General features: G+C 46.9%; 1 protein-coding gene across 3 annotated transcripts; it reads right to left on the bottom strand.

Annotated features, from left to right (window-relative positions):
* Nucleotides 1–223: 223 nt before the first annotated feature.
* On the bottom strand, nucleotides 224–24,282 carry Muc13 (mucin 13, cell surface associated). Of its 3 annotated transcripts, none has more exons than XM_076548754.1 (12): nucleotides 23,893–24,282; nucleotides 20,196–20,777; nucleotides 17,481–17,603; nucleotides 16,015–16,121; nucleotides 13,461–13,522; nucleotides 10,595–10,761; nucleotides 7,029–7,148; nucleotides 6,026–6,149; nucleotides 5,392–5,429; nucleotides 2,567–2,651; nucleotides 1,033–1,243; nucleotides 224–427 (listed from the first exon to the last, which is right to left on the bottom strand). In XM_076548754.1, the coding sequence occupies exons 1-11, from the start codon at nucleotides 23,939–23,941 to the stop codon at nucleotides 1,033–1,035; spliced, it is 1,668 nt and encodes a 555-aa protein (XP_076404869.1). In that variant the 5' UTR covers nucleotides 23,942–24,282; the 3' UTR covers nucleotides 224–427. The 3 variants fall into 3 exon arrangements, with proteins under 3 accessions (XP_076404869.1, XP_076404870.1, XP_042115572.2); XM_076548755.1 differs by having other exon boundaries at nucleotides 20,196–20,774; nucleotides 23,893–24,055; XM_042259638.2 differs by lacking the exon at nucleotides 23,893–24,282 and having other exon boundaries at nucleotides 20,196–20,844.
* Nucleotides 24,283–24,727: the final 445 nt, after the last annotated feature.

Genomic DNA, 24,727 nt, shown 5'->3' with positions numbered 1-24,727 from the left:
GAGAAAGCTGGGAGATGCTTCTGTCTCCTGCCCTACCACAAGCCACTGGCTGTTCACGGGTGGCCAGAGTCCAGAGCTCAGGGGCGGCGCTGCCCAGGGATGGGTTATGAGGGTGCTCCCTCTAGATTGGAAATGCCGTTGACACACCAGGAAAGAAAAGCCTGCACCAATTACCATTAGCGTTTTGTCCTAACTGGAGAAAATCAACACTTAACAAGGCTCATAGTGTCTATGTGTATTTAATTTCATAGGTGTCCTCAGCAAGCTGCATTCTTCACCCAGGTCCACACTCAGAGGGGCTGAGAGATGGGGTGGAGAGAACCCTGGAGGTCAGGCCTTTGTTTCTGCCCACTTCTCTTGTCCTCTAAACACTCAAGATCACAGCTTGTGTGGACTGGGCTAGGGAGGACTCCAAATTCTTATCATTCTAGACAGGAGGAGAGATACAGAGATGAGGCTTAGGAAAGATTTACCAAACTGCAACAAGAAAACACTGAGATCTGTCAGTTATTATCACTTTCGTCTTCTCCAGCTTTCTCTCTCTTCTCCCTTATGTCTTTAGGGTACTTGTTTGTTTGTTTTGAGGCAGGATCTATGTAGCCTAGCCTAAGTTGGTGGTTTGAATGAGGATGGCCCCCATAGACTCACATGTTTGAATATTTAGTCCCTGGTTAGTGGAACTGTTTGGGAAGGATTTGGAGGTGTGGCCCTGATGGAGGAGGGGTGTCATTAGAGGCAGGATTTGAGGTTTCAAAAAGCCCGTTCCCAGTTAGTTCTCTTTGCCTCCTAAGGATGTGACCTCTCATGCTCCAGTGCCCCGCCTGCCTGCCTACCTGCCTGCTGCCACACTCTCCACCAAGGTGGCCATGCACTCACCCTCTGAAACTGTAAGCCTCCAGTAAACTCTTCCTTCTACAAGGGGTCTTGGTCATGGTGTCTTACCAAGGCAATGGAAGTAACCACCTCTCCATCCCTGCTTCAGCTTTCCCTTGTCTGGGCATTATATTCTGCAAAGTCAGAGGCTATACTCACCTAGTAGTCAGGGTGAGGCATGCTTCGCTGATTTCCATAGGGATTTTGGGTCTGCTTGGGGGTCCCCGTCCTGACTTTGGGGAAGATGCTGTTGTCTGCTCCGAAGTTGCTGAAGCTGGAGTTGCTGAAGCCGGTTTGCTGCATCCGTACATTGTGGAAGTCATTGTCAATCAAATTCTGTTCCTCCATATCCTTCTTTTTCTTCTTTGAGCTATAATCAGGAAAATGAATTAGGACCTAGGGATGGCAGCAAAGTTTCTTGAAGGAATTTTTTTCCCCCCTGATCCCTGCATCCCTGCATCCTTGGCTGCCCTGGGACTCACTATCTAGACCAGACTCGCCTTGATTTCAGAGACCCGCCTGCCTGTGCCTCCCAAGTGCTGGGATTAAAGGGTGCGCCACCATGCCCAGGCCCACATTAGCATTAAGTGTGCTTTTTAGTTGGATATGAAACTAATAGAAGTGAAAGAGACACCGTGACTGAATAAATGTCTACAGAGACCTCTCAGTGAGTGGGAGGAGCTCAGCATACCAAGGCCTTAGAAAAGGAAAAAGGAGCCAGGTGGTGGTGGTGGTGGTTGTGGTGGTGGTGGTGGCGGCGGCGGCAGCAGCGGCGGCGGTGGCGGACACCTTTAATCCCAGCAGACTATGCAAACCCTCCACCAACTGAGCCCCAGACCCAGCCCCAGCCCTGGGTTTTGTTTTTTGTGAGGTAGGATCTCATGTAGTCAAGGCTGGCCACAAACTTGCTATGTAGTTGAGGAAGGCCCCAAACTCCTAATCCTCCTGACTCCACTTTCCAAGTACTGAGTATACAGGTGTATACAGCTGTGCATAACTTGAGTTAAATGGTGCTGATGGAAAGTTGGTTTTCTGTTGGTTGAGACAGGGTCTCTCTACGTAACCATAGCTGTCCTGCTACTCACTCCAGGCTGGTCTCAAACTCATAGAGATCCGCCTGCCTCTGCCTCCCAAGTGCTGGGATTAAAAGTGTGCCACTACCACACCTGGCCCTAGTGAAGAGTTATTAACACCATAGAAAACTGATTGTTGGGTCTGATTAGTGTGAAGCAAAAATAAAACTGAACAAAAAAATTAAATCATAAAGGATATAGAACTGTGTATATAACATCACTTAAAAAGGTAAAATTGAGTAAGGGCTAGAGTGATGTTCAATGGTTAAGAACACATACTGCTCTTGGAGAGGACCCGAGTTCAGGTCCTAGTATCCAGGTTGGGTGGCTCACAACTGTCTGTCACTCCAGCTCTAGAGGATCTGATACCCTCTTCCGGATTCCTTGAGCTCCTGTACTCACATGTACTTCTACAAACATCCGTAAGTAAATGTTGGCATAAAATACAAACTTATACATACATAAAAATAACAACCGTAAATCCTTCAAAAAGAAAGACAATAATTTAAATAAGGAAAACCATTCAGTTGTGGGAGAGAGGCCTCCCTTGTTTCCTCCTCCTCACCCATGAGAGTGTTTTGGAAGGCAGCGTATCCAGCAGGGTCTTCCCACCCCCATACCTTGCCGAGACGATCAGTGCGATCAGCAGGATGAGGATGAGGGCTCCAGCAATGGTACCCACGATGGTGAGGATGAGCTGGAATTCTGAAAGGGAAGAGACAAGAGCAGGGTCCTGGTGAGTCTTACCTGTCAACTTGGCACAACCGAACCTGGGAAGAGAGTCTTCGTGAGGCGTTATCTGAACTGGGTTAGCCTATGTGGTATGTCTGGGGCAGGGGTTTGTCTTGACTGTTAACTGATACAGGATGACCCAGTCCACTGTGGGGAGCACCATTCCCTAGGCAGGGGGTCCGGAACAGTAAGAGAGAAGAAAGCTAGCTGAGAGCAAGAGAGTAGCAAGCAAGGATCCATGTGTTCATTCTCTTTTTGCTCTTGACTGTGGATGCAATGGTTGAGTTCCTGCCCTGATTTCCCCAAAATAATAGACTGTAACCTGGAATTATAAACCAAACAAAGCTTCTCTCTCTCTCTCTCTCTCTCTCTCTCTGTTTGTTTTTCAAGACAGGGTTTCTCTGTGTAGTTTTGGTGTCTGTCCTGGATCTCACTGTAGACCAGGCTGGCCTCGAACTCACAGAGATCCGCCTGGCTCTGCCTCCCGAGTGCTGGGATTAAAGGCGTGCGCCACCGCCGCCTAGCCAAGCTTTTCTCTCTTCTACCGCCTTTGGCCAGGGTATTTGTCTCAGCCACAGAAGTGAAGCAGGAAGGAATGGCCCCCAGCCATCGGGTCCTGCTGTCTCCTGCACAGTGTGAGCTCCATCAGGTTCCTGTCTCCCAGCCCTGCAGAGGCACGAGGCACACAGGGCAGGTGCTCGTCTCTGCTGCCGCCCTTCCTTGTCCTCGACCCTAGCCATACCCTCACCATTAGGTTGTCTGCAGCACACAATCATGACATGCAGCCTTTCCAGCTCTAAAATCACAAACACAAAAGAGGCTGATGGCGGCAGGGTCTTCCTGGGCTGTGTGGGGTGGAAGACCTCACTGAGTTCTACACTCCCTCTCCATCTCTCCCACCATTGCCTGCCCTCCATAGCTCTCCCTTTTCACAGGCCAGCGGGTGGGCATGGAACTTGTCGCCAGCAGAGGAGGCAGGTAATGGCTTATGAGGAAGGAGTCTGTCAATGCCTACACTCTTCTACCTCAGACTAGCGCTATAGATCCTTTGTTATATAGCCCAGGATGGGCTTAAACTCAGTGGTCCTCCTGCCTCAGCACCCCTAGTACTGAGATTACAGATGTTCAACACTATGCCTGGCTGCTGTGGACTCTTGGAATATGACCATAAGAATAGCCTGTGAACATAAAATACACACCAGTTTCAAACACTTAACCTGAAAAACATTGGAAAACTCATTAATGGCAGGTGGTGGTGGCACACACCTTTAATGCTACCACTCAGGAGGCAGAGGCAGGTGAATCTCTGAGTTTGCGGCCAGCCTGGTCTACAGAGTGAGTTCCAGGACAGCTAGAACTACGCAGAAAAACCTCGTCTCAAAAACCAAAACCAAAAACAAAAAAGGGAAAATTTATTAGTATTCCTTCCCCCCCGTTTCAAACTGAATGTGAATGTGTGTATGTATATGTGCACAAAAAGGCCGGTAGGTCCCCTGGAGCCAGAGTTACAGGCACTTGTGTGCTACTCAGCATGAGTGCTGGGAACTGAACTCAGGTCCTCTCCAAGAGCAGCAAGTGCTCTTAACCACTGAGCCACCTCTCCAGCCCCTAATTAATACTCTGAAACTGATTGCATACTTAAACATTTTGAATTAAGTGGAATATGTTAGTAAAAGAAAGCTCACCTCATTTACTTTCAGAATTTTGTTGGAAACGTTCACAATTTACAATGATGTGTGTTGATCATATTCTGTTTGTACTAGACAATGCCACTCCAGACCTCTGTCTCTGATACATCACTGTCACAAGTGTCACCTCTGACCTGGGATCACAGACCATGAAGTCGGGGAAGGGACCTGACAGGTTATGTATACACCCAACTTCTCATTTCTAGATGTGGAAAGGGAAGACCCGGGAGGGAGAAATGGCTTAGGAGATCCGTTCTTACAACGGAACAGAGACTCTCCTCACATTGTTCTCATGGCTGCCGAGCAGACGGTCATAGTCACCGCCTCCTGGGTTGTTGGGCTTCTGTACATTATGACAATTTAAAGGTAATTTAAAATTTAAAGTTAACATTGTCCCAGACTGGTGGGGACAAGGCATGGAAGAGAATGATACACTGTTTTGCAACAGCCAATCCAAACAAGTAAACAGTAAGACTTGATAAGACCTGGCCCAGCCTGGTGGCAGCAAGGCCTTTAATCCTACGCTTGGGAGGCAGAGGCAGGCCAGTTTCTGTGAGATCGAGGTCAGCCTTGTTCTACATAGCCAGTTCCAGGCCAGCCAGGATTACACAGTAAAACCCTGTCTCCAAAAGAAATAAATAAACGACTGAATAATAAGATTGGATAAGACCAGCCTGAGCGTTTAAATGCCTGCTTTCTAAGTTGTGCCCCAATACCTACCATTTTGGGAAGCACCATCTATAATATAGACACTGAGTATAATGACTGAGGCTACCCTTCTCTGGTCTGGAGTGGGTTCAGAGGCACCTGCTCAGCCCTGGGTTCGAGTTCTGTTATTTCTAACAGCAGAACTCTTGCTGCCCATCACCTAAGTGTGGATGTGGGAGGCGGGGCCCAGGAGACAAGTTCCAAGCTGAGTTTCTCTCTCAGTGAATGAAGGAAGACATTGGTGGAGTGAGCAGGACTCTGGATGTAGTTCACATGTATTTCTTGGATGTTTACTAACTTAGGGCGTCTATACTTACGGTCTTTGCAATCCATCCCGCTGTAGCCGAAGGGACACCTGGAACACATTCACAATAGGAAGTCAGGTTAAAGACCCTCGTGGGGCGTGTGCTGGAGTTCCCACCCTAATTTCCATTTCTCCCTTCCCATCTGCCTTCCCTTCTGTCCTCCCTTACCCTTCCTGTTCTCTTCTTTACGCTACCATTTTCCCAAGAGACTATTCCACATGGTGCTGGTACGGTGAAGTGTACTCAGTCCAAAGGGTACTTCATTTGCCACAGACTAAAGATAGCCTCCTCTGAACTCCAGGAAGGCTTGGCAATTCAGGCGAAGCTGAACCCAAGGGGCATGGCGTAGCACAGACCCTCCCAAGGGGCAACTGGTGAACAAGGACTTACTGCTCATACTCAGTTTTCTTTCCTCATCTCGTAATGGGCACCTATCACGTTTCTAACTGTTGTATGATAGGTCCTACCTACTGCAGTTTCTAGAGATACAGGATGCTCCAGAACTCTGGGATGATGATGACCCAGAGATGCCCTAACCCTGCCAACCCATGCCAGCTCGCCAGCTTCCTGATACTAAACCTTCTTATGTGCTGCAAGTTCCGGCCTAGCCCTGCTGTGACAAGAAAAAGATGGAGTGATTCCTTACTCTTCACACTTCTCGTCGGTAGTCTTCTGGTAGCCTGGCATGCACACACACTCCAGTGCTCCGTTATTCTTTATTATGCATTGCTTCTTGTCTTCTGCTTTGCAGGTCTCAGGACACTCTTGAGCTTTAAAATAAAGGGAGTTCAAGGTCATGATCAGAAACGATATCTTAAAAAAAAGTGTGTGTGTGTGTGTGTGTGTGTGTGTGTGTGTGTGTGTGTGTGTGTGTGTGTGATGGAGGAGGGCATATTCCACAGCACATGTGTGAAGTCACAGGACAAGTTTATGGGCAGAGTCAGTTCTCTCCCTCCACCTTTACCTGGGTTTGGGGAATAAACTCAGGCTTGCTCAGCAAGCGCCCTTGCTGGCTGAGCCGTCTCCCCAGCCCAGAGATGATCGCTTCAACCTCAAGATGACATGTGACAGCCTATAATTTTGTACATTGGTTTTTTTTTAAAAGTAAAATAAAGATGTGTCTCTTGTGAAGTTCCCAGCCCACGGGAACTCAAGCAGTCATGTTTTTATTTTGAAAATAGAAAACAAAAAAGAAGCCAGGTGGTGGTGGTGGCGCATGCCTTTAATCCCAGCACTCGGGAGGCTGAGACAGGCAGATCTATGTGAATTTGACCAGCCTGGTCTACAGAGCGAGATCCAGGACAGCCAGGATACACAGAGAAACCTTGTTTTGAAACATCCTCCACCCACAAAAAAAAAGAAGAAAGAAAGAAAGAAAGAAAGAAAGAAAGAAAGAAAGAAAGAAAGGAAGGAAGGAAGGAAGGAAGGAAGGAAGGAAGGAAGGAAGGAAGGAAGAAAGGAAAGAAAGAAAGAAAGAAAGAAAGAAAGAAAGAAAGAAAGAAAGAAAGAAAGAAAGAAAGAAAGGAAGGAAGGAAGGAAGGAAGGAAGAAAGAAAGAAAGAAAAAAGAAAAAGGAAAGAAAGAAAGAAAATACTAGAGGAGGGAAAGTGAGAATTGTGAGGGACGTTTGGGAGCAGGCGGGACACTTACGAAAACAAAAGGGAATCAGTAGGTTTGGCCTTGCCAGCCCAGGTTTGCATTTGCATTGAAAACCATTCTGGCAGTTGTTCTGGTCCTTTTCACAGCCGTAATAGTCACACAGATCTTGTCCTGTGAGGGGCATGAATAAGTGAAGCACACATTGAGCAAGCCCGCATAATTCATGAAAGCGTCCCCCCCCCCTCTCGTTCTACTCTCTATTCGGTATCGTTTGATTTTTGATGGGTCCAACATTCCTCCACCTATGAAACGGTGCTAATAATCCTTGTTCACGTGATTGAGTGATTGACAGTGCCCACACCAGGAGCCTCGATAAGCCTTCATTCTTTTGTTCATCTGTAGATACAGTGACATTTAAATGTTAGGCTAAGGACATTAAGGTTTTAGGGTTTTTTTTATGTTGTTGTTGTTTAGGTTTTTGTTTGTTTGTTTGTTTGATAGGGTTTCTCAGTGTAGCTCTGGCTGTCCTGGAACTTAATCTATGGACCAAGCTGGCCTTGAACTTGGAGATCTGCCTGCCTCTGCCTCTCAAGTGTTAGGATTAAAGGCTTGTGCCACTAAACCCAGCTTTTGACACTAAGTTTAAAATTTTTTAAGTGTGTGTGTGTGTGTGTGTGTGTGTGTGTGTGTGTGTGTGTGTAGTGTGAGTCACGCCATGTGTGCAGGTTCCCACCGAGGCCAGACGAGGCTGTCAGATTCTCTGGAGCTGGAGTTAAAGGCATTTGTTAGGCCCCTGACAAGGTTGCTGGGATACAAGCTCCAGTTCAGTTTTCACGACTGAACAGCAAGTGTTACTGACCACTGCCCATCTCTCCAGCCCCTGACTTATTCCCTAAGCCAGAAAGCTCTGGAAGACTCTCAGCAGGAGTATGCCTTGAGAGAACAGCCAAAAATGCTCGTCTAACTGTGGATGGTAAGTGCTAGGGAGAGAAGATGGGTCTGAGAGTGGAGGGAGCAGGGGATAAAGGAGCTAGAGAAGTAAGTAGTGTTGTTCCTCTAAGGAAGAGTCTGAGCCGTAACTAACCCCTGCAGCTTGAAAAGACCTCTGTCCTAGTTAGGGTTACCATAGCTGTGATGAAATACAGTGACCAAAGATGGGAGGAAAGGGATTATTCTGCTTACGCTTCCACCTCACAGTTTATCATCAAAGGAAGTCAGGACAGGAACTCAAGCAGGGCAGGAACCTGGAGGCAGGAGCTGATGCAGAAGCCGTGGAGGGGTGCTGCTTACTGGCTTGCTCATCGTGGCTTGCTCAGCCTGCTTTCTTATAGAACCCGGGACCACGGGCCCAGGGGTGGTAGCATCCACAATGGACTGGGCCCTTCCCCATCAATCACTGATTAAGAAAACGCCCTACAGGCTGCCTACAGTCCAATCTAATGGACACACTTTCTCAGCTGAGGTTCCCACCTCTCAGATGACTCTAGCTTGTGTCAGATTGACATAAAATTAGCCAGTATGACCTCCAATCCAAAATCTAGAGAAAAAGAAGGTCCAGAAGAGAATATATTTTTGTGACCAGACCTGAAGAGCAGGAAAACTGAGACATTGGCTTCCATCTGGGGCAGGTTGCTCTGTGGCTATTTCTAGATGTCAGCCTGTGGTTCTCAGTTAATTTAAGCCAAATGACTGGAGATGTTCAGGGAGGTGGTCCACAAAGCACCTTTCAGAGCTGGCACCGACTAGTTTCAGTTGTACCAGGGTTTCTAGGCACAGCAATGACTCGGGAGTATGAAAAACGAGGAAACTGCAGTTGGGCGGCGGGGGGGGGCGGGGATCCCCAAGATTATCCTGAGAAATGCGTAAGTTGTTCTCAGCTGATGATCACCTGTGCTCCGTGTCCATGCTGACGGTGACTCTCAACTCTTCATGTGTGTGCTAAGTCCCGTCTGGCCCCCAACAGTACAAGGCCCAGGGCACAGAGGCTATGGTAATATGAGCTCCTACTCTAGACAAAATTCTGAGCCCAAGAAGAAACAGATCGGTGGATAGCTGTGGTACGCCTCTTAGGAGAGCTTTGTCACAGGCCCTAACATGCTGTCAAGAATCTTTGTAAAGTCCCAACGAAAGAGAAAGGGTGTTGGGAAACTCTAAGCAAACATATTTATTTATGTTTTGAAAAACAGAAATTATGGGTTGGGGAAACGGCTCAGTCACTAAAGTACTTGCTGGGGAAGCCTGAGGACCTGAGTTCAACCCTGAATACCCACATAAAAAAAGCCAGGCCTGGTGGAGCCCACTTGTTTAAAAAAAAAAAAAAAAAAAAAAAGCCAGGCCTGGTGGAGCCCACTTGTAATTCTAGCTCTGGAGAAATGGGGTTAGGGGGACTTTTGGGGCTCACTGGCCAGCCAGCCTAACCTAATCAGTGAATTCAAGGATGAGAGAGACCTTGTCTTTAAAAAGGTAGACTTTGGGCTGGAGAGATGGCTCAGAGGTTAAGAGCACTGGCTGCTCTTCTGGAGGTCCCGAGTTCAATTCCCAGCAACCATGTGGTGGTTCAAAACCATCTATAATGAGATCTGGTGCCCTCTTCTGGCCTGTAGGCATGCATGCCGGCAGAACACTGTATACATAATAAATAAATAAATCTTTAGAAAAATAAATAAATAAAAAAGTAGACTTCTGGGAGTAGCTCAGTGGTGGAACACCTGACTAGCATCCAGGAGGTTCTAAGTTAAATCTCCAGCACTAGGGGGATGGCCAGAACTCACGGTGGATGTCTCCTGAGAGACAATACCTGGGTTGATTTCCAGATACAAGCCCCCCCCTTACACACACACACACACACACACACACACACACACACACACACACAGAGAGAGAGAGAGAGAGAGAGAGAGAGAGAGAGAGAGAGAGAGAGAGAGAGAGAGAGATTGAGATTAGCTTTGCAAACTAACTCAGAGAGGTTCTAGTCAGTAAAAAGCAAAACTGTGAGGCTGTAGGGAGGGCTCAGCAGTTAAGAGCACTTGATGCTCTTCCAGAGGCCTGGAGTTTAGTTCTCAGCACTCACATCAATAATCTGTTAGTTACCCCATGGGATCAGACACTTCTGGCCTCTTTGGGCATCTGCACTCATGTGTACAGGCCTACACATGCAATTAAAAATAACTAACTAAATAAAATCTTTTTAAAAAGGAAATTTAGAGCTGGGTGGTGGCAGGTCATGCCTTTAATCCCAGCCCTCAGGAGGCAGAGGCAGGTGGAGATCTGAGTTCAAGGCCAGCCTGTTCTACAGAGTGAGTTCCAGGACAGCCAGAGCTATACAGAGAAAACCTTGTTTAAAAAGAGAGAAAGAAAGAAAGAAAGAAAGAAAGGAAGAAAGAAAGAAAGAAAGAAAGAAAGAAAGAAAGAAAGAGAGAGAGAGAGAAAGAGAAAGAGAGAAAGAGAGAAAGAGAGAAAGAGAGAGAAAGAAAAAAGAAAAAAGAAAAGAAAGAGAAAAAAAGGAAAATTTGGAGACAGCACTCCATCTCTTGGCCTGCTCCCTTCTCACATATAATGGAAAGATTAGCAGAAGGTGAGATCTTTAGGCAAACTTGAAGTCAAGTTTCAGGACTTACTAGTGTAGCCTGTCATGTTTCCATTGCTCTGAACTGCCCTGTCAATGGCAGCAGCTACAGTACTTTCATTTTGAGTTGTGCTTTCTTCAAACATGTTCACTACTGATACGTAGACTGTCTTTTGAGCAGCACGCATTGCAGATCTTGCTGACAGTGAAGAGGAGTCACTAAAAAATGAAATAAAGATGTCCATGATGAGTCAATACACAGTATGTGAACCTCCCCGATGTCCAAATCTCCCGAGTTCTTGGCCTGGCTCCACAACCGTGGACCACATATGCAGGCCCGGGTGATACAGCGTGGCATTTTCAGCCTGGTGGCTTCTGTTTGACATGTGTTCAGAGAAGCTACAATGAGAACAGCAGTCTATTGGAGGGTACTTGGAGTCCTCAAGTCAGGGACTGACAGAGGTATGATTTGTAACCAAAGGATCCGACCAGACTAGTTCATGTGAACAAACTTGATCCACGTGAACAAGATGCCGGGCAACCACCAACAGCCTTCCTTCTCCAGGACACACCCTGCTCACGCCGGCCTGAGTCCGTATGATATTAGAGGCACCATTGAGGCACACAGTTCCTTCTGTAGTGCTCTGGCTAGCCACCTCTTCGTGTGTGTGTGTGTGTGTGTGTGTGTTCTTGTGTGTGTGTGTGTTTATGTGTGTGTATGTATGTGTTGTGTGTTTGTGTGTATGTGTGTGTTTGTGTATGTATGTGTTCCTGTGTGTATGGTTGTGTGTGTGTGTGTATGAGTTCGTGTGTGTGTGTGTGTGTGTGTGTGTTTATGTGTGTGTATATATGTATGTGTGTGTATGTGTGTGTTCGTGTGTGCATGCACATGGAAGCCAGAGACTGACATCAACTGTCATTTGCTCTCCACATTAATATTGTCATTTTTAGTTGCTTGGTCAATAAGTTTATGAGAAAAAAAATCATAAAACTACTTTAGCTCTTAGCAGGCTGTTCCCAAGCTCTGAGGAAGCTTGCCTTATTTTGAACTACCCAATCTTTTTCTGGGCATGGGACATTTGGGGGTCATTGCATTTCTTTTTTTTTGGGGGGGGAGGGGTCAGTACATTTTCTTTACAATAAGTTTTATTTTATATTTTGTGTGTATCTTTTGCCTGCACGTATGTCTGTGTGCTTCACTCATGGCTGGTGTCCACAGAGGCCAGAAGAGGGCATTAGATACCCTGAAACCGGAGTGAGCCACCACATGGGTGCGGGGAATCAAACCCAGGTCCTCTGGAAGAGCCGCCAGTGATTATAACCACCGATCCCATCTCTCCAGCCCACATTTCTTTTGTAACTTCTCTCTTGGGCTCTTTCTCATAGACTGGATTCTCTCTCTCTTTCACATTTCTCTCTCTCTCTCTCTCTCTCTCTCTCTCTCTCTCTCTCTCTCTCTCCTCCCTCCCTCCCCCCCTCTCTCTCTTTTGGGTTTTTAGATAGGGTTTCTCTGTGTAGTCCTGGCTGTCCTGGAACTCACTTTGTAAACCAGGCTGGCCTTGAACTCACAGAGATCCACCTGCCTCTGCTTCACAAGTGCTGGGCTTAAAAGCGTGCGCCACCACTGCCAGTTCATAGACTGGATTCTCTTTCATAGTAGCATGAGTTTTCTTATTCATATTTTCCTTCATATTTGGAGTTACATTGTTCTTTACATAATTTTTTATAACTTACATTTATTTGTGTGTGTGTGTGTGTGTGTGTGTGTGTGTGTGTGTGTGTGTGTGTGTCCATGAGTGCTGCAGCACACAGATAGAGGTCAGAGGACAACTTTCTAGAATTCTGGGGATCTAACCCAGGTCATCAAGGTTGGCGGCAAGTGCTTTTACCCCCTAAGCCATCTCGCTGGCCCAAGAACTGTTTCTTACATCTTCATCTTCCTCCCTCGTGTAATCTGCAACATTCTGTCTGTCCCACGAGGTACCTCACTGTATCATGACCAAGGAGTCATCTGGAACTGCCATGGACCGATAAGCCTCTATCCACAGCTCCTTTCTGGGCCCCAGAACTTTATTACCAGTTGCCATTCTGGCAAGTAGAATCCAACAGCCAGGGAAGGCCTCTGCTGGCCACCAGCGCTTTCTACAATGTGTTCCCCTACAAATACCCCCACTTGCCTTTGTGGGCCCTGGCCATGCCAAACCTGCTGGGAAGCCTGTGGGCCAGCAGCAGACAAGTCCTGAGCCTATGGCTTTCACACAGTGTCTTGGTGGCTCATGGACACAGGCTGTTACACCCCTTCCATTCACCATAAGCAATCTGAAAGGTGACGTCCCTGACAGCTACGTGAGCTGTCTCCCATATTTGGGTGTGCTGTACTCGTTTTTTTTTGTCCTGGATCACCAAACGTTCCTGAACGTGGTAGCCAGTGTTACCCTCTCATTGCCCCCTAAATTCTCATGTGGTCTCCTAAAGTACCCTTTATCCTTGGTGACTTTAGCAAACCCATCCTGTAATGCCACGGCTCTATACAGACCCGCAGGCCGGCCAGTGAAGGGGTAGGGACAGTCCACCTTAGGAGACAGAGTCTCACTGGACCTGGAGCTCACCAATTTGGCTAGGCTGATGGCCAAGGAGCTCCAGGGATACATTTGTCTCCGCTCCCCAAGCACGGAGGAGCTTCCCAAACATGGGCCACTGAGTGAGGCTTTTTACGTGGGTCCTGGGGATCCGAACTGAGCACCTTGTGCTTGTAGGGCAAGCACTTTACCAACTGGGCCATCTCCTCACCCCCACGGCCACCTCTTCGTGACTTGTGACTCGACACAAGATGACTCATGACCTTGAGAGGGGAGGAGAAGTGAGGCAGAGATAATGCTGCCTCCAAAGTAGCTCACTGGCCCGGCGCACAAACTTACCTCACTTTAAGAATTATAGTCTGTCCATAACCATCACCAGGCTTATTAAATGTATTTTTAAGCTGTGGAGGAGAATAGATGTAATCACAAGATGAAAAAAATTAAAAAATTATGTTCTAGGCTTCAACATTGATTTCCTTCTTGGCTCCCTCCTTCCCTTCCCTCTTCCCCCACCTTTCCCTCTTTCCTCCCTCCACCCTTTCTTCCTTCCTGAGACAGGGTTTCATGTAGCCCAGGTTGGCCTCCAACTTAGTATGTAGTCAAGGATGGCCTTAAACTCCTGATCCTCCTCTGCCTCCACCTCTGAAGTGCTGGGATTCCAGGCATGTACCACCACACCCAGAGGGAACACTGCTGGATATTAAACCTAGAGGCGAGCATTCTAACGGCCAAGCCACACTCACATTAGGCAACTACTCCACTGTTGAGCCCTTTTCATTTTACAATTATATATTTATGTATCTGTTTATTTTGTGGTTCTAGGAACTGAACCCAGGACCCTGTACATGCTAGGCAAGTGTTATACCACTGAGCCATATGCCCAATCCAACTCTTTCTAAAATATATGTTGATTAGGTTGGCTTGGAATTCACTCTTCAGTCCAGGCAAACCTTGAACTTGTAATCCTCCTGCCTCAGCTTCCTAAGTAGCTGGGATCACAGGTCTATGTCCCTAAACCTCAGCTTATTTACAGAAATAGAAACATTGAGCTTAGTATCCCAGGCACAGTGCAGAAGAGATAATCTCTATGCAAAGTCCAATTAGATCAAACTGGATAGACCCTGGGAGAGGTCTCATGGCTTGAGCTGGGACTGGCACACAAGGTCTGTTGAGAAGGAGAAGGTCTCTGATTTCCTAACTATGCTCCAGAGAATGCCAAGGGGTTCTGAAATATCCCCTTTGAATTAAAAATATCATTGACACCAGGCATGGTGCCTCATGCCTATAATGCTAGCATTCAAAAGGCTGAGACAGGAGGACTCATCATTTGAGGGCATCCCCAGTTATATAGTGAGTTCCAGGCCAGTCTGGAATTCAGTGTGAGACCTTGTCTCAAAATACTAAAACGGGTCGAAGTGCTCGCCTCACAAATCTGAGTTGAACCCCTAGGACCCACATTATAGACAGATGCAGGAGCTGGAGAGATGGCTCAGAGGTTAAGAGCACTGGCTGCTCTTCCAGAGGTCCTGAGTTCAATTCCCAGCAACCACATGGGGGCTCAAAACCACCTGTAATGAGATCTGATGCCCTCTTCTGATATGCATGAAGACAGAGCACTCATGTACATAAAATACATGAATAAATTAATCTTATAAAATGAAAGATGGATGCAGTGGTGTACATCTGTAATCCCAGCTTTCTTTTTCTTTTTTTTCTTTGTTTTTGGAGACAGGGTTTCTTTGTACAGCAGCCCTGGCTGTCCTGCTCTGGAACTCACTCAGAGAAATCAGCCTGTCTCTGCATCCCGAGTGCTAGGCTTAAAGACCATCACCACAAATGAATCCCAGCATTCTTATGGTGAGATGGGAGGCAGAGGAAGGAGATCCTCTTGGAAAGGCTAGCTAGCCTGGAAAACGAAGTGTGGCAGAAACAAGAGACCATACCTCAGCAAGGAGGGCCAACTCCTGAATGTTGTCCTCTGATACAGACACTATGACATACGCCCGTGTGCATGCACACACATACAACAAATAAAATATTTTTAAAAGAGCAAACACAAAAACCCTCCCTAAAAGCACATAAACAAAAACACTCTTTGAAACCATATGAATGCTTCCTACCTCCCTGGCTCCCCCAGAAAAACCCAGCCCTAGCTGATCTCAGGTATCTAAACACTGGCTGGCTAAATGCTATGGAGAGTTTCCCAGGCCTGGCAACCATGGGCTCCAGAATGTCTTTCCAAACTTTACCTCTTGCCTGCCAACACACTCGCTCTCAAGAATAGAAATGAAGTGAAATGTTTTTGTCATGGTTTTTGAAAATGGAGAGGAGAAAGTATCTGATAAAGTTTCTCTATTACAGGTAAAAAATAAGCCATGTTGGTATGGAAATTTATGCAAATCTGAACATAGGAAAAAGAAAAATGTCTACCACTGAGCTATATTCCCTAGTCTGAAATAATGAATTCCTAATTAAGTTGTTATTGCTATGGGGTAAAACCCGAGGCCTTTCTCATGCTGGAAAAGCACTCTGTCACTAAGCCATAGCCCCAGCCTGCTCTGAAATAACTTAAGACACTGTGAGAGCTCTTGTCTATTCAAAACCACACGGATAGCTTTGCTAACAGGGAAGCCCAGCACAGTGTCTCAACACCGCTTCTGGAGGCTGGGCTCTGCTGGGTGCTCTGTCTCAGCTGCACAATCCTTCGGAGGCCCAAGAATCCCAGGGGACCTACATGCCCACCCGGAGGAGGTACATTTCACTTGGTCAACAACAGACGACTGTGCCCTGTGGCCGCGTGAAGACCGGTCCCACCCCACCCCCACCCCCCACCCCTGCAGACCCAGGTGAGAAGGGAGCTGCTTCGCAGGTGGGAAAGTGGGGAGACACTTACAAAGCTGACAATGTAGTTATGAAAGTCTTGATAGCCTTTCGAGTTTTTATCTTCCAAGTCAGATGATTCAGGCGCCTTCACTGTAAGCTCTCCAGGGAATGTCTTTCCTGAAAAAACAGGCAGACCCTATCTGAACCATTTAATGTTAACAGCACCCCCTTCGATTCTGTGTTTAAAACATAAGCTACTTTTCTTCTCTCTTTTTTCTCTTTCTTTTCCTTTTCCCCCTTTAGACATGGTCTCACTGTGTAGTCCTGGCTACTGGCTGGTCTGGAACTCCATTTGTAGACCAGGCTGCCCTCGAACTTACAGAGAACTGCCTTGTCTGTTTCCCAAGTGCTGGAATTTAAGACATGTGCTACCATGTGTGGCTTTTTTTTTTTTTTTAAATTTTAATTCTTGAACTTGTCGCTCATTATTTAAAATAGAAAGGGTTTTTTTTTGGGGGGGGGTATCATTTATATAGAGTAGATCCCCAGAAATTAGTGTTAAAAATACAAACTTTGGGGGCATATCTCTAACTGTTATGGGCAACATAGGACATTCACTTACTATACCACTGACCTGCTCCAGCAAGAAAAGTCATTTCTTATTCATGACGCAGAACAAAAAGGAGTCATTTAGACCAGTGGTTTTCAACCTGTGAGAGGTGAACCCTTTGGGGGTCAAATGACCCTTTCATAGGGCTCTCCTAAGGATATTTACATTACAATTCATAACAATGACAAAATGACAGTTATGAAGTAGCAATGAAAATAACTTTACGGGTGGTGGCCCCCACAACATGAGGCACTGTGAAAGAGTCACAGCATCAGGAAGGTGGAGAACTGCTGGTTTGGACAGGCAGCCAGGGCTCCACAGAACCGGGTGACCTATGCCGGCCTGTACTGAGGTGCATGCAAAGTCCGTGTCTGGAGCTGGGACAGCTCAGATCAGGGCCCAGCCTGCTACCCTCTTCTGCCTCAGTGTCCTGGCGTTGTAACGGTACACCGTGGACAATCTCGTCGTCATGGAGTCAGTTTTCAGGGGCCCTGGCAACACTTGCTTTTTTTTTTTTTGGTTTTTCGAGACAGGGTTTCTCTGTGTAGCTTTGCGCCTTTCCTGGAACTCACTTGGTAGCCCAGGCTGGCCTCGAACTCACAGAGATCCGCCTGGCTCTGCCTCCCGAGTGCTGGGATTAAAGGCGTGTGCCACCACCGCCCGGCCAACACTTGCTCTTATTTTGCATCTAGTGCATTCCAGAGCAGCAGAGGGAAGGTTCTGCCCATACCAGACCTAGCTTGCTTGCAAATCGGCCTTACTCGATCTCTACTCCCCAGGGTTGGCTGGGACAAAAGCCTTCCCTGGCCACTCTTCTTTGCTTTCAATTTTTCCTCTGCCCCTTTTCCTACCATTTTGAGATTCCCCTAAAGCCCGCTTTAGTTATGAGATTCAGGGCTCTGCTGTGTTCATCTCTTGTAACTTACCTTTCTCACACGATGAAGTTTTATAGTAATAGCCTTCTAAACACAAGCAGACACGCTCAGAATGCAGGTTAACACAAGAAGCAGTTCCTTTACAGGGGTCAATCACACAAGGATCACGGGGACCTTAGACGGAGGAGGAAGACATTATAAATCCATAAAACTCAGCAAATAACTCCTGGTGACTCATGTCTGCTCTTCACACCCTCCCTCTAGACACACTTGTTTTTCTTTAAAGACACGGTCTCACTGTGCAGCCCTGGCTGTCCTGGAACTTGCTATGTTGACCAGGCTGGCCTTGAACTCACCAAGATCTGCCTGCCTCTGCCTCCCCAGTGCTGGGACTAAAGGTGTGCGTCACCACCGCCTGGCCTCCATACCCTTTTTGTATGACTCTAGCATACGTTCTTAGAAGGGCTGGGAACAGACTGCTGGCTTCGGTCTCTGGGGAAGCCCAGCGTTGTGGTTTCGGAGCTGAGTGCTCGCTGACAGTGGAGATTAGAGATTGGTGGGCAGAGCCCTGCTTTGTGAAGAAAGGCAGCTTTCCAATCCTAAGGAGTGGAAGATCTTCAGAACTCTCCAGTGCTCAAGGACACTCAGTACCCGCTTCTCTGCCACTGAGTAGGGCTCCCCCAAACCTTCTTAAAACAAAGCCACTTTTTACAGAATGGTGTGGCCATCACCATACAGGGCAGGACAGCAGGAAGTTCCCAAGGGAAACCAGATGTCTTGTTCTGATAAGCAGAGCCGGCACACACTCATGAAGAAAGCCAGGCATGGTGGCATATGTGTTTAATCCCAGCCCTTACGAGGTAGACACAGGATCTCTGGCAGTTTGAGGCCAGCCTGGTATACAGAAGACTTTTTCTTCAAAAAGAAGAAACGGAGGGAGGAAGGGAACAATAAGGGAGAGACAATGCAGATTCACCAGTGAACTTCCTCCTGTTGAAGTATGAACCAAATCTCACCCTGCTTAGCTTCTCCCAAGATCAGCTTCAAGTCAGGGTGGACTGGCCTGGGCAACCCAGTGAGCTTTCTAAGAGGAGAAACTAGGATGCTCTACACCCTTGGCTCTGTGAGCGAGGACGCAGCATAAAGAAATAATAGATGGCTCCTGAACCTTGGCCTAGGTTCTGGGCCAGGCACATGTGTCTCAGGCCCTCCTTCCAGAGAGCGGGTGAGATTGGAGGAGGATGTTCTGTAGGTGAGCAAATGGTGATCTTGGTTGGCCTGCCTTCCTTCCTCCCTTCCCCTCCCCTCCCCTTTCTTTTTCCAGTACTGAGGACTGAAACCAGACCTCATACATCCTAGACAAGTGCTTTACCACTGAACCTATGAACTCAGCCATAGGTTGCCATTTTCTTCATCTCCATAGATTCTGAAGATTTTTCAAAAAGCGTTTTTTTTTTTTTTTTTTTTTGTCTTTTCTTTTGTTTTTTTTGAGACAGGGTTTCTCTGTGTAGCCCTGGCTGTCCTGGAACTCGCTCTGTAGACCAGGCTGGCCTCGAACTCACAGAGATCCACCTGCCTCTGCTTCCTGAGTGTTGGGATTAAGGCATGAGCCACCGCCGCCCGGCATTCATTACAAAGTCTTAAGTGATTCCACTGAAGCCCAGAGAAGCGATCTGCCTCGTGCCAGCCAGCATCAGCAGCTCACACAGGGCTGCTGTGGAGGAAGCAGGAGCGGCCTGGAGAAGCTCCCATGCCAGAGTCCGCCACAGCTGTCCGCATGGCTGTGACCCCCTGCCCTGCTCTACCTAGAAGATTGGGGAGGCAGTGTCATAGACAGGCTGAGTTCTGTTTTCTTAGCTCTATCAAGGAAAACTTGGAAAATGATCAAAAGTATAGGGAGACACAAACGCACTCTCTTTGGGCAGGTCGCTGTTTCCTTGGAGTCTCATTTTCCTTCTCTGAGAATGGCACGGTATATTTGAACTCTCAACTGTGAAGTCTGAGGAGTCCTCTAGGCAAAGTTGGTAAATTATGGCTCATGAGCCATAACTAACCAACCCTTTATTTTTATAAATAAAGTTTTATTGGGATATAGCCAAGTTCACTCATTTTTACATTGACATGGCTGCTTTTATGTTAAAATGTCAGAAGTTAACAGTTTTAACAGAGACCCTGTGTTGTCCACACAGCCTAAAATACATACTGTTTGTCACTGATAAACTTCGATACTCTAGATCAAGCTTGGAGACATGAGCCAAGTGGTTTCTCTTTTAGTAACATTGGCTTATGGCCAATTCCACACAAGTGGCTGTGCTTGGGCCCTGGTCAGCCAGCGACTGTTTGAGGACAGCCATTGTTTGGCTCCTTAACCCTGGGGCTCAAACTCAAACTCAGTTTCCAAATTGTGATCAGCCGCCATCTTGACTGACTCCAGGGTAGAGCTGACTTCTTCCTTAAAGACGAATGTGGCCAATGAGCCAGCGCTTAGTCAAACCCAGTCTTTTGAGAGAACCTGAAGCTACTTCCAACTCTCCTATGGGTAGCTTCACAAAGACCAAACTCATAAAAACACACTCCACCGCCGGCATGGAGCTTGAGCAGCAGGAAGGAAAGAATGTGACTGACTGCTCACCTTGGGCCTCTTCTGCCATGACGGAAGTTTGAGGTTTTTCCCTAGCTATTTCCCTTCCTCTCCAGAACACAATGTCACATCACAGCCCCAGTGCTGTGCACCCCAGTGGGGAGATTTTTAGGGATCACTCTTACCTGGAGTGGTAGTCTGTGAGGAGACACTAGGAGACTGAGTTGTCCCAGAGGTCAGAGTTGAATTATTGTCAGACTCAGTTGTTGTAGGGGTCAGAGTTGAATTATTGTCAGACTCAGTTGCTGTAGGGGTCTGAGCTGTAGTATTGGTAGATTCAGTTGCTGTAGGGGTCTGAGCTGTAGTATTGGTAGATTCAGTTGCTGTAGGGGTCTGAGCTGTAGTATTGGTAGATTCAGTTGCTGTAGGGGTCTGAGCTGTAGTATTGGTAGATTCAGTTGCTGTAGGGGTCTGAGCTGTAGTATTGGTAGGCTCAGTTGCTGTAGGGGTCTGAGCTGTAGTATTGGTAGATTCAGTTGCTGTAGGGGTCTGAGCTGTAGTATTGGTAGATTCAGTTGCTGTAGGGGTCTGAGCTGTAGTATTGGTAGATTCAGTTGCTGTAGGGGTCTGAGCTGTAGTATTGGTAGGCTCAGTTGTTGTAGGGGTCTGAGCTGTAGTATTGGTAGGCTCAGTTGTTGTAGGGGTCTGAGCTGCAGGACTGGTAGACTGAGTTGCCGTAGAGGACAGAACACTTGAGGCAGAAGCTGCTGTGATTTTGGTTGCAGGAACAAAGAAGACAAGTGTCAGAAGACAGTGCATTGGATAAACAATGGTAATTACTGTCAATTCTAATCAGCACTCAACTTAGAGTTTTCTGGAAAAATGAATATATATATATATATATATATATGATTATGTTAAAATGGAAACACATCACTACTTCTAAACACTTCTAAAAAATAAATAAAATTAAACGGACAAAAATGGAAAATGTTACTGAAAACTGTGACACTTACTAATAATGTAGCTTAACGATAGGTATGGAGAACTTAGTGTGGAGTTGGTGTGATAACATTTATTATGAAGAGTACAAAGTCAGGAGAGATGGTATATGCCTGTGGAGGCCAGCCTGGGCTACATGAGACCATGTCTCAAAAATGAAAACAAAAACGAAGAACACTGAGGTAAGTCCTTGAACTTTGGAGACAGAGGGAAGAGGCTCTGGACTTCAAGGTTATCTTTTGCTATCTATAAAGTTCAGGGCTAGCTTGAGCTACAAGAAGACTCTATCTCAATTAAAAAAAAAAGAGATTAGTATCAGGTAATAACAAAATTTATATCTATAGTTGGGAAACTGCCAATCTGTGTTTAATAAATTCCCAGACAATTCAGAAGAAGACAATCGAAAGTGCCACCAGGTGGTGCTGCTCTTACCAGGAAGAGGAGCCTATTTATTTATTTGTTTGTTTGTTTATTTATTTATTTATTGTGGCTTTCTATATTTTAAGGTAATTGCCCCAGTTCTCCTTTGTGGGGTAGTTTTCTCTGTTGATAGACTATAGAAGGGGAAATTAAGAAGGAAGTATTTAAAGAATAATTACATAGATTACATAAAAATACTTCATTAAATCCTGATTAAACTTCTTCCAGAGCACCTATAGGGTGCCAACTATTGGCTTAATAAAAATATCCCCTGGATGGGCTCTTTTCCAGAACACTCCAGGACCAACACTGTCCAGGGCATATCATAGCTAATGTTAGCTGGGAGCCACAACATGCCTCTGCCAGGCAGAAGTCCTTCAATAGTAAGAAATGTTAGTTCCCACTAGATGCCGTGGGAAAGAGCAGCCATAGAGCTCAGAGAAAGCAAAACACTGGCAAACGGTGCCTCCTGAAGGGACTTAGGAAATCATGTGAGAACGTCTTCATTGTCCAGTAAGTACTTAGGATACTTTTAAGTAGGCGAGATAGAAGGTGCACACAAAACCACTTCCTGTCCTTGGCCGCTAAGACTGACACTGAACTCATGCATCCACACACTAGACAAATTCTCAAGATTCCATAGGAATGAAAAAAATTTTTCATTTTCAAAATCAAGCCTGTCCACTGTAGTCTATTAGGCAGTGGGATGCTTGGGTGGGGCAGGTCAACGCAGGGTAGGGCAGGTACTTGCTTCGTTTCATACACTTCCGGGCGGCCTGAGCGTCTTACAGCCAGTCTACATCACCAAGACAACTTTTAAACAAGAGCAAAACACAAATGTTTAAAAATTGGACACAAGGGCCAGGAGTGGCAGCCTTCAATCCCAGCACTCGGGAGGCTGAGGCAGGTGGATCTCTGTGAGTTCGATGCCAACCTGGTCTACAAAGAAAGTTCCAGGACAGCCAGGATTGTTACACAGAGAAACCCTGTCTTGAAAAACAAAACAAAACAACAACAACAAATTGGATACAAGGGCAGATATGACACTAAGCGCCAAGGTCACTATCTATCGGTTTCTCGCCATGACGGCCACTCTTCAGGATAGGGCTGCCTCCTCTATGATCACACAGGAAGAAACCGCAGCCCGTCATTCACTACACAGTGTTTGGATCCCTGCCTGCCTTCCTCTGATGTGTGGACTCTGCTCCTGTTCCCTGCTGGGGGGACTTCTCTGGGCCAAGACTCCTTACTATACGTATAGGGTATCTTGAGATCAATGACAATGGATCCTCTGACGTCCAGCCACTCCCCCAAGCCCTCCCAGAAAAGCATTCCCTTCTCAGTATCCCGTTCTTATGTCTTACAAGAAGGCAGGCATTCCTTCTGCATGGTGGACTCCTGGAAGCCATGTAGATCTGGCCAGTTCTTGTTGGGGCCTGAAGGTTTGGCCACAGGGCCTGCTGGAGCAGGCTTGGCAGGGGAGATCTAGTGAGGCCTGCCCTCCTGTTAGGACAACTCCCCAACCCCAAGATTGAAACTAGCTCTCAAAAAAAAAAAAAAAAAAATCGTATCTCGGGCCAGAGAAATAGCTCAATAAGTGAAGAAAAAGAGCTCGCTGCCAAGGCTGACAGCCCGAGTTCAATCCCCCTCGAACGGTGAGAGGAAAGAACCCACTTCTGTCCTCTGACCTCCACACACAGGCACCCGTAGGTAAATAAATGACTTTTTAAAAAAGCCACATCTTGCCATGCACGTAGGCTCATGCCTAGAACCCAGCACTCCAAACCAGATGAACCAGAAGCTGAAGTTGGTCTGATATATAGACAGCTCAGTCAGCCTTGGCAGCCTGGAATCGAAACAAACGGCCCTCTAAGCTCAGTTTCTCTTCCCCTTTCCACTGTGTCAAATGCCTTATTCCTTTTTTGCATTTGGCTTCTGGATCTGGAGTCCTCTCTCAGACAGGTGGGCAAATTCCTCACCCACTCACACCCAAATAACTCCCCAGTCCGGAAGAGGAGCACCTGTATGAGGTCCAACCCACACCGGGATTGCTCTTTTTGGCCAGTGATCTCCAATTTCAAGCCAGGGTGACAACAAAGGTATCTTCCCCCTGGGCCTGGCTCTCTGATGATCCCAGGAATAGTCCCAGCTTGCCATTGTAAGATATCTGACCCTTGAAATACTGAGTCATCTTTAGCCAACCTCAGACAAACCTCCGCCCTGCTGTGTCCCAAAGTCACTCTTAGATGTCTTTTGCTACTTCTGTCTTTTCGGTCACAAACGAAAAATGCCAGCGTCTTTGAGCTGAGCTGGACAAGAAATTTCCTTTACCAAATGGTCCCAAGTCAGGACCGCCAGCAGATTCAAGAACTGGCAGGCTTGAGCCTGCTTGCCTTGTTTCAGAAACCACAAAGCCACCTGAAGTAATCAAGTTACAGAAACAAAAAAAAGGTTTCTTACCCAAGAGCACCAAAAGGAGACCAAGAGAGAGAAGCAGGGAGGCTTTCATGGTGGCTGTTCTTGCTGGATAATCCAAGGAGGAAATGGGTCCTCTCCTTGGCTGCTGGAGTTTTAACTGTCTTTTGGGTCCAAAGTCCAGTCATTAACTGACGTCAATACAGGCAAAGGCAATTTGCTGTTAGAATCTGGTCATATACCACAGGCTGCTTCCAGCCTCAGAGGTGGATGACCCGAACCCAACTTCAAGATGATTTCCTTGACACAAAGTCCAGAACAACTCAGGACTTCTGAGATCTATTTAGAAATCTTGGCAAGGTGAGAGGTGAGTGCGATCAGTTAATCCCCTCGTATCTTGGGCATGGCTGACCTATCACCAAGCCCACTGTCCCTTTAAGCACTTATCTAGACGTAAATGATGGTCTCACCTCCGACCCCCTTTTAATTGTTTGAAGACTACAATTTTGTGTGTGCACACCATGGTGCTCATATGGATGTCAGAGGACAGCGTGTGGGGTCGGTTCTTGACCTTTCCCATGTGGGTTCAAGGGATGGAGCTCAGGTCATCAGGCTTGGTGGCAATTGCCTTTGCCACCGCGTCATCCCCTCGGCCCTCACCCACCCCACCCCCGTTGACTACAAGGAACTCAGTTTTCTCCCCCTGGGGTTCCAAGCATCCCTGATAAGTACTTTGGTGTTTCCCCAAACTGTCTGTGATTTGACTTCTGTTATCTTTTGCTGTGGGCTCCCGCTCTGGGCTTCCTTCAGTTTCCTCTAGAAACTTTATAATCACACCTCTAAGCTTCCATGGCTCTCACAAGTCACTTCACCTGGACAG

This window comes from Peromyscus maniculatus, chromosome 12 (assembly GCF_049852395.1).
Source record: "Peromyscus maniculatus bairdii isolate BWxNUB_F1_BW_parent chromosome 12, HU_Pman_BW_mat_3.1, whole genome shotgun sequence".
NCBI classification, from domain to species: domain Eukaryota; kingdom Metazoa; phylum Chordata; class Mammalia; order Rodentia; family Cricetidae; genus Peromyscus; species Peromyscus maniculatus.
This window is presented reverse-complemented; position numbering and strand designations above follow the sequence as displayed.

Coding starts and splice junctions, on each gene's coding strand:
- Muc13 (XM_042259638.2), bottom strand. CDS start 20,829: ATGCACTGTCTTCTGACACTTGTCTTCTTTGTTCCTGCAACCAAAATC. Junction 10,762..13,460: donor ACTATAATTCTTAAAGTGAG/GTAAGTTTGTGC, acceptor TTCATTTTTTAG/TGACTCCTCTTCACTGTCAG. Junction 6,150..7,028: donor ACTGATTCCCTTTTGTTTTC/GTAAGTGTCCCG, acceptor TTTATTTTAAAG/CTCAAGAGTGTCCTGAGACC.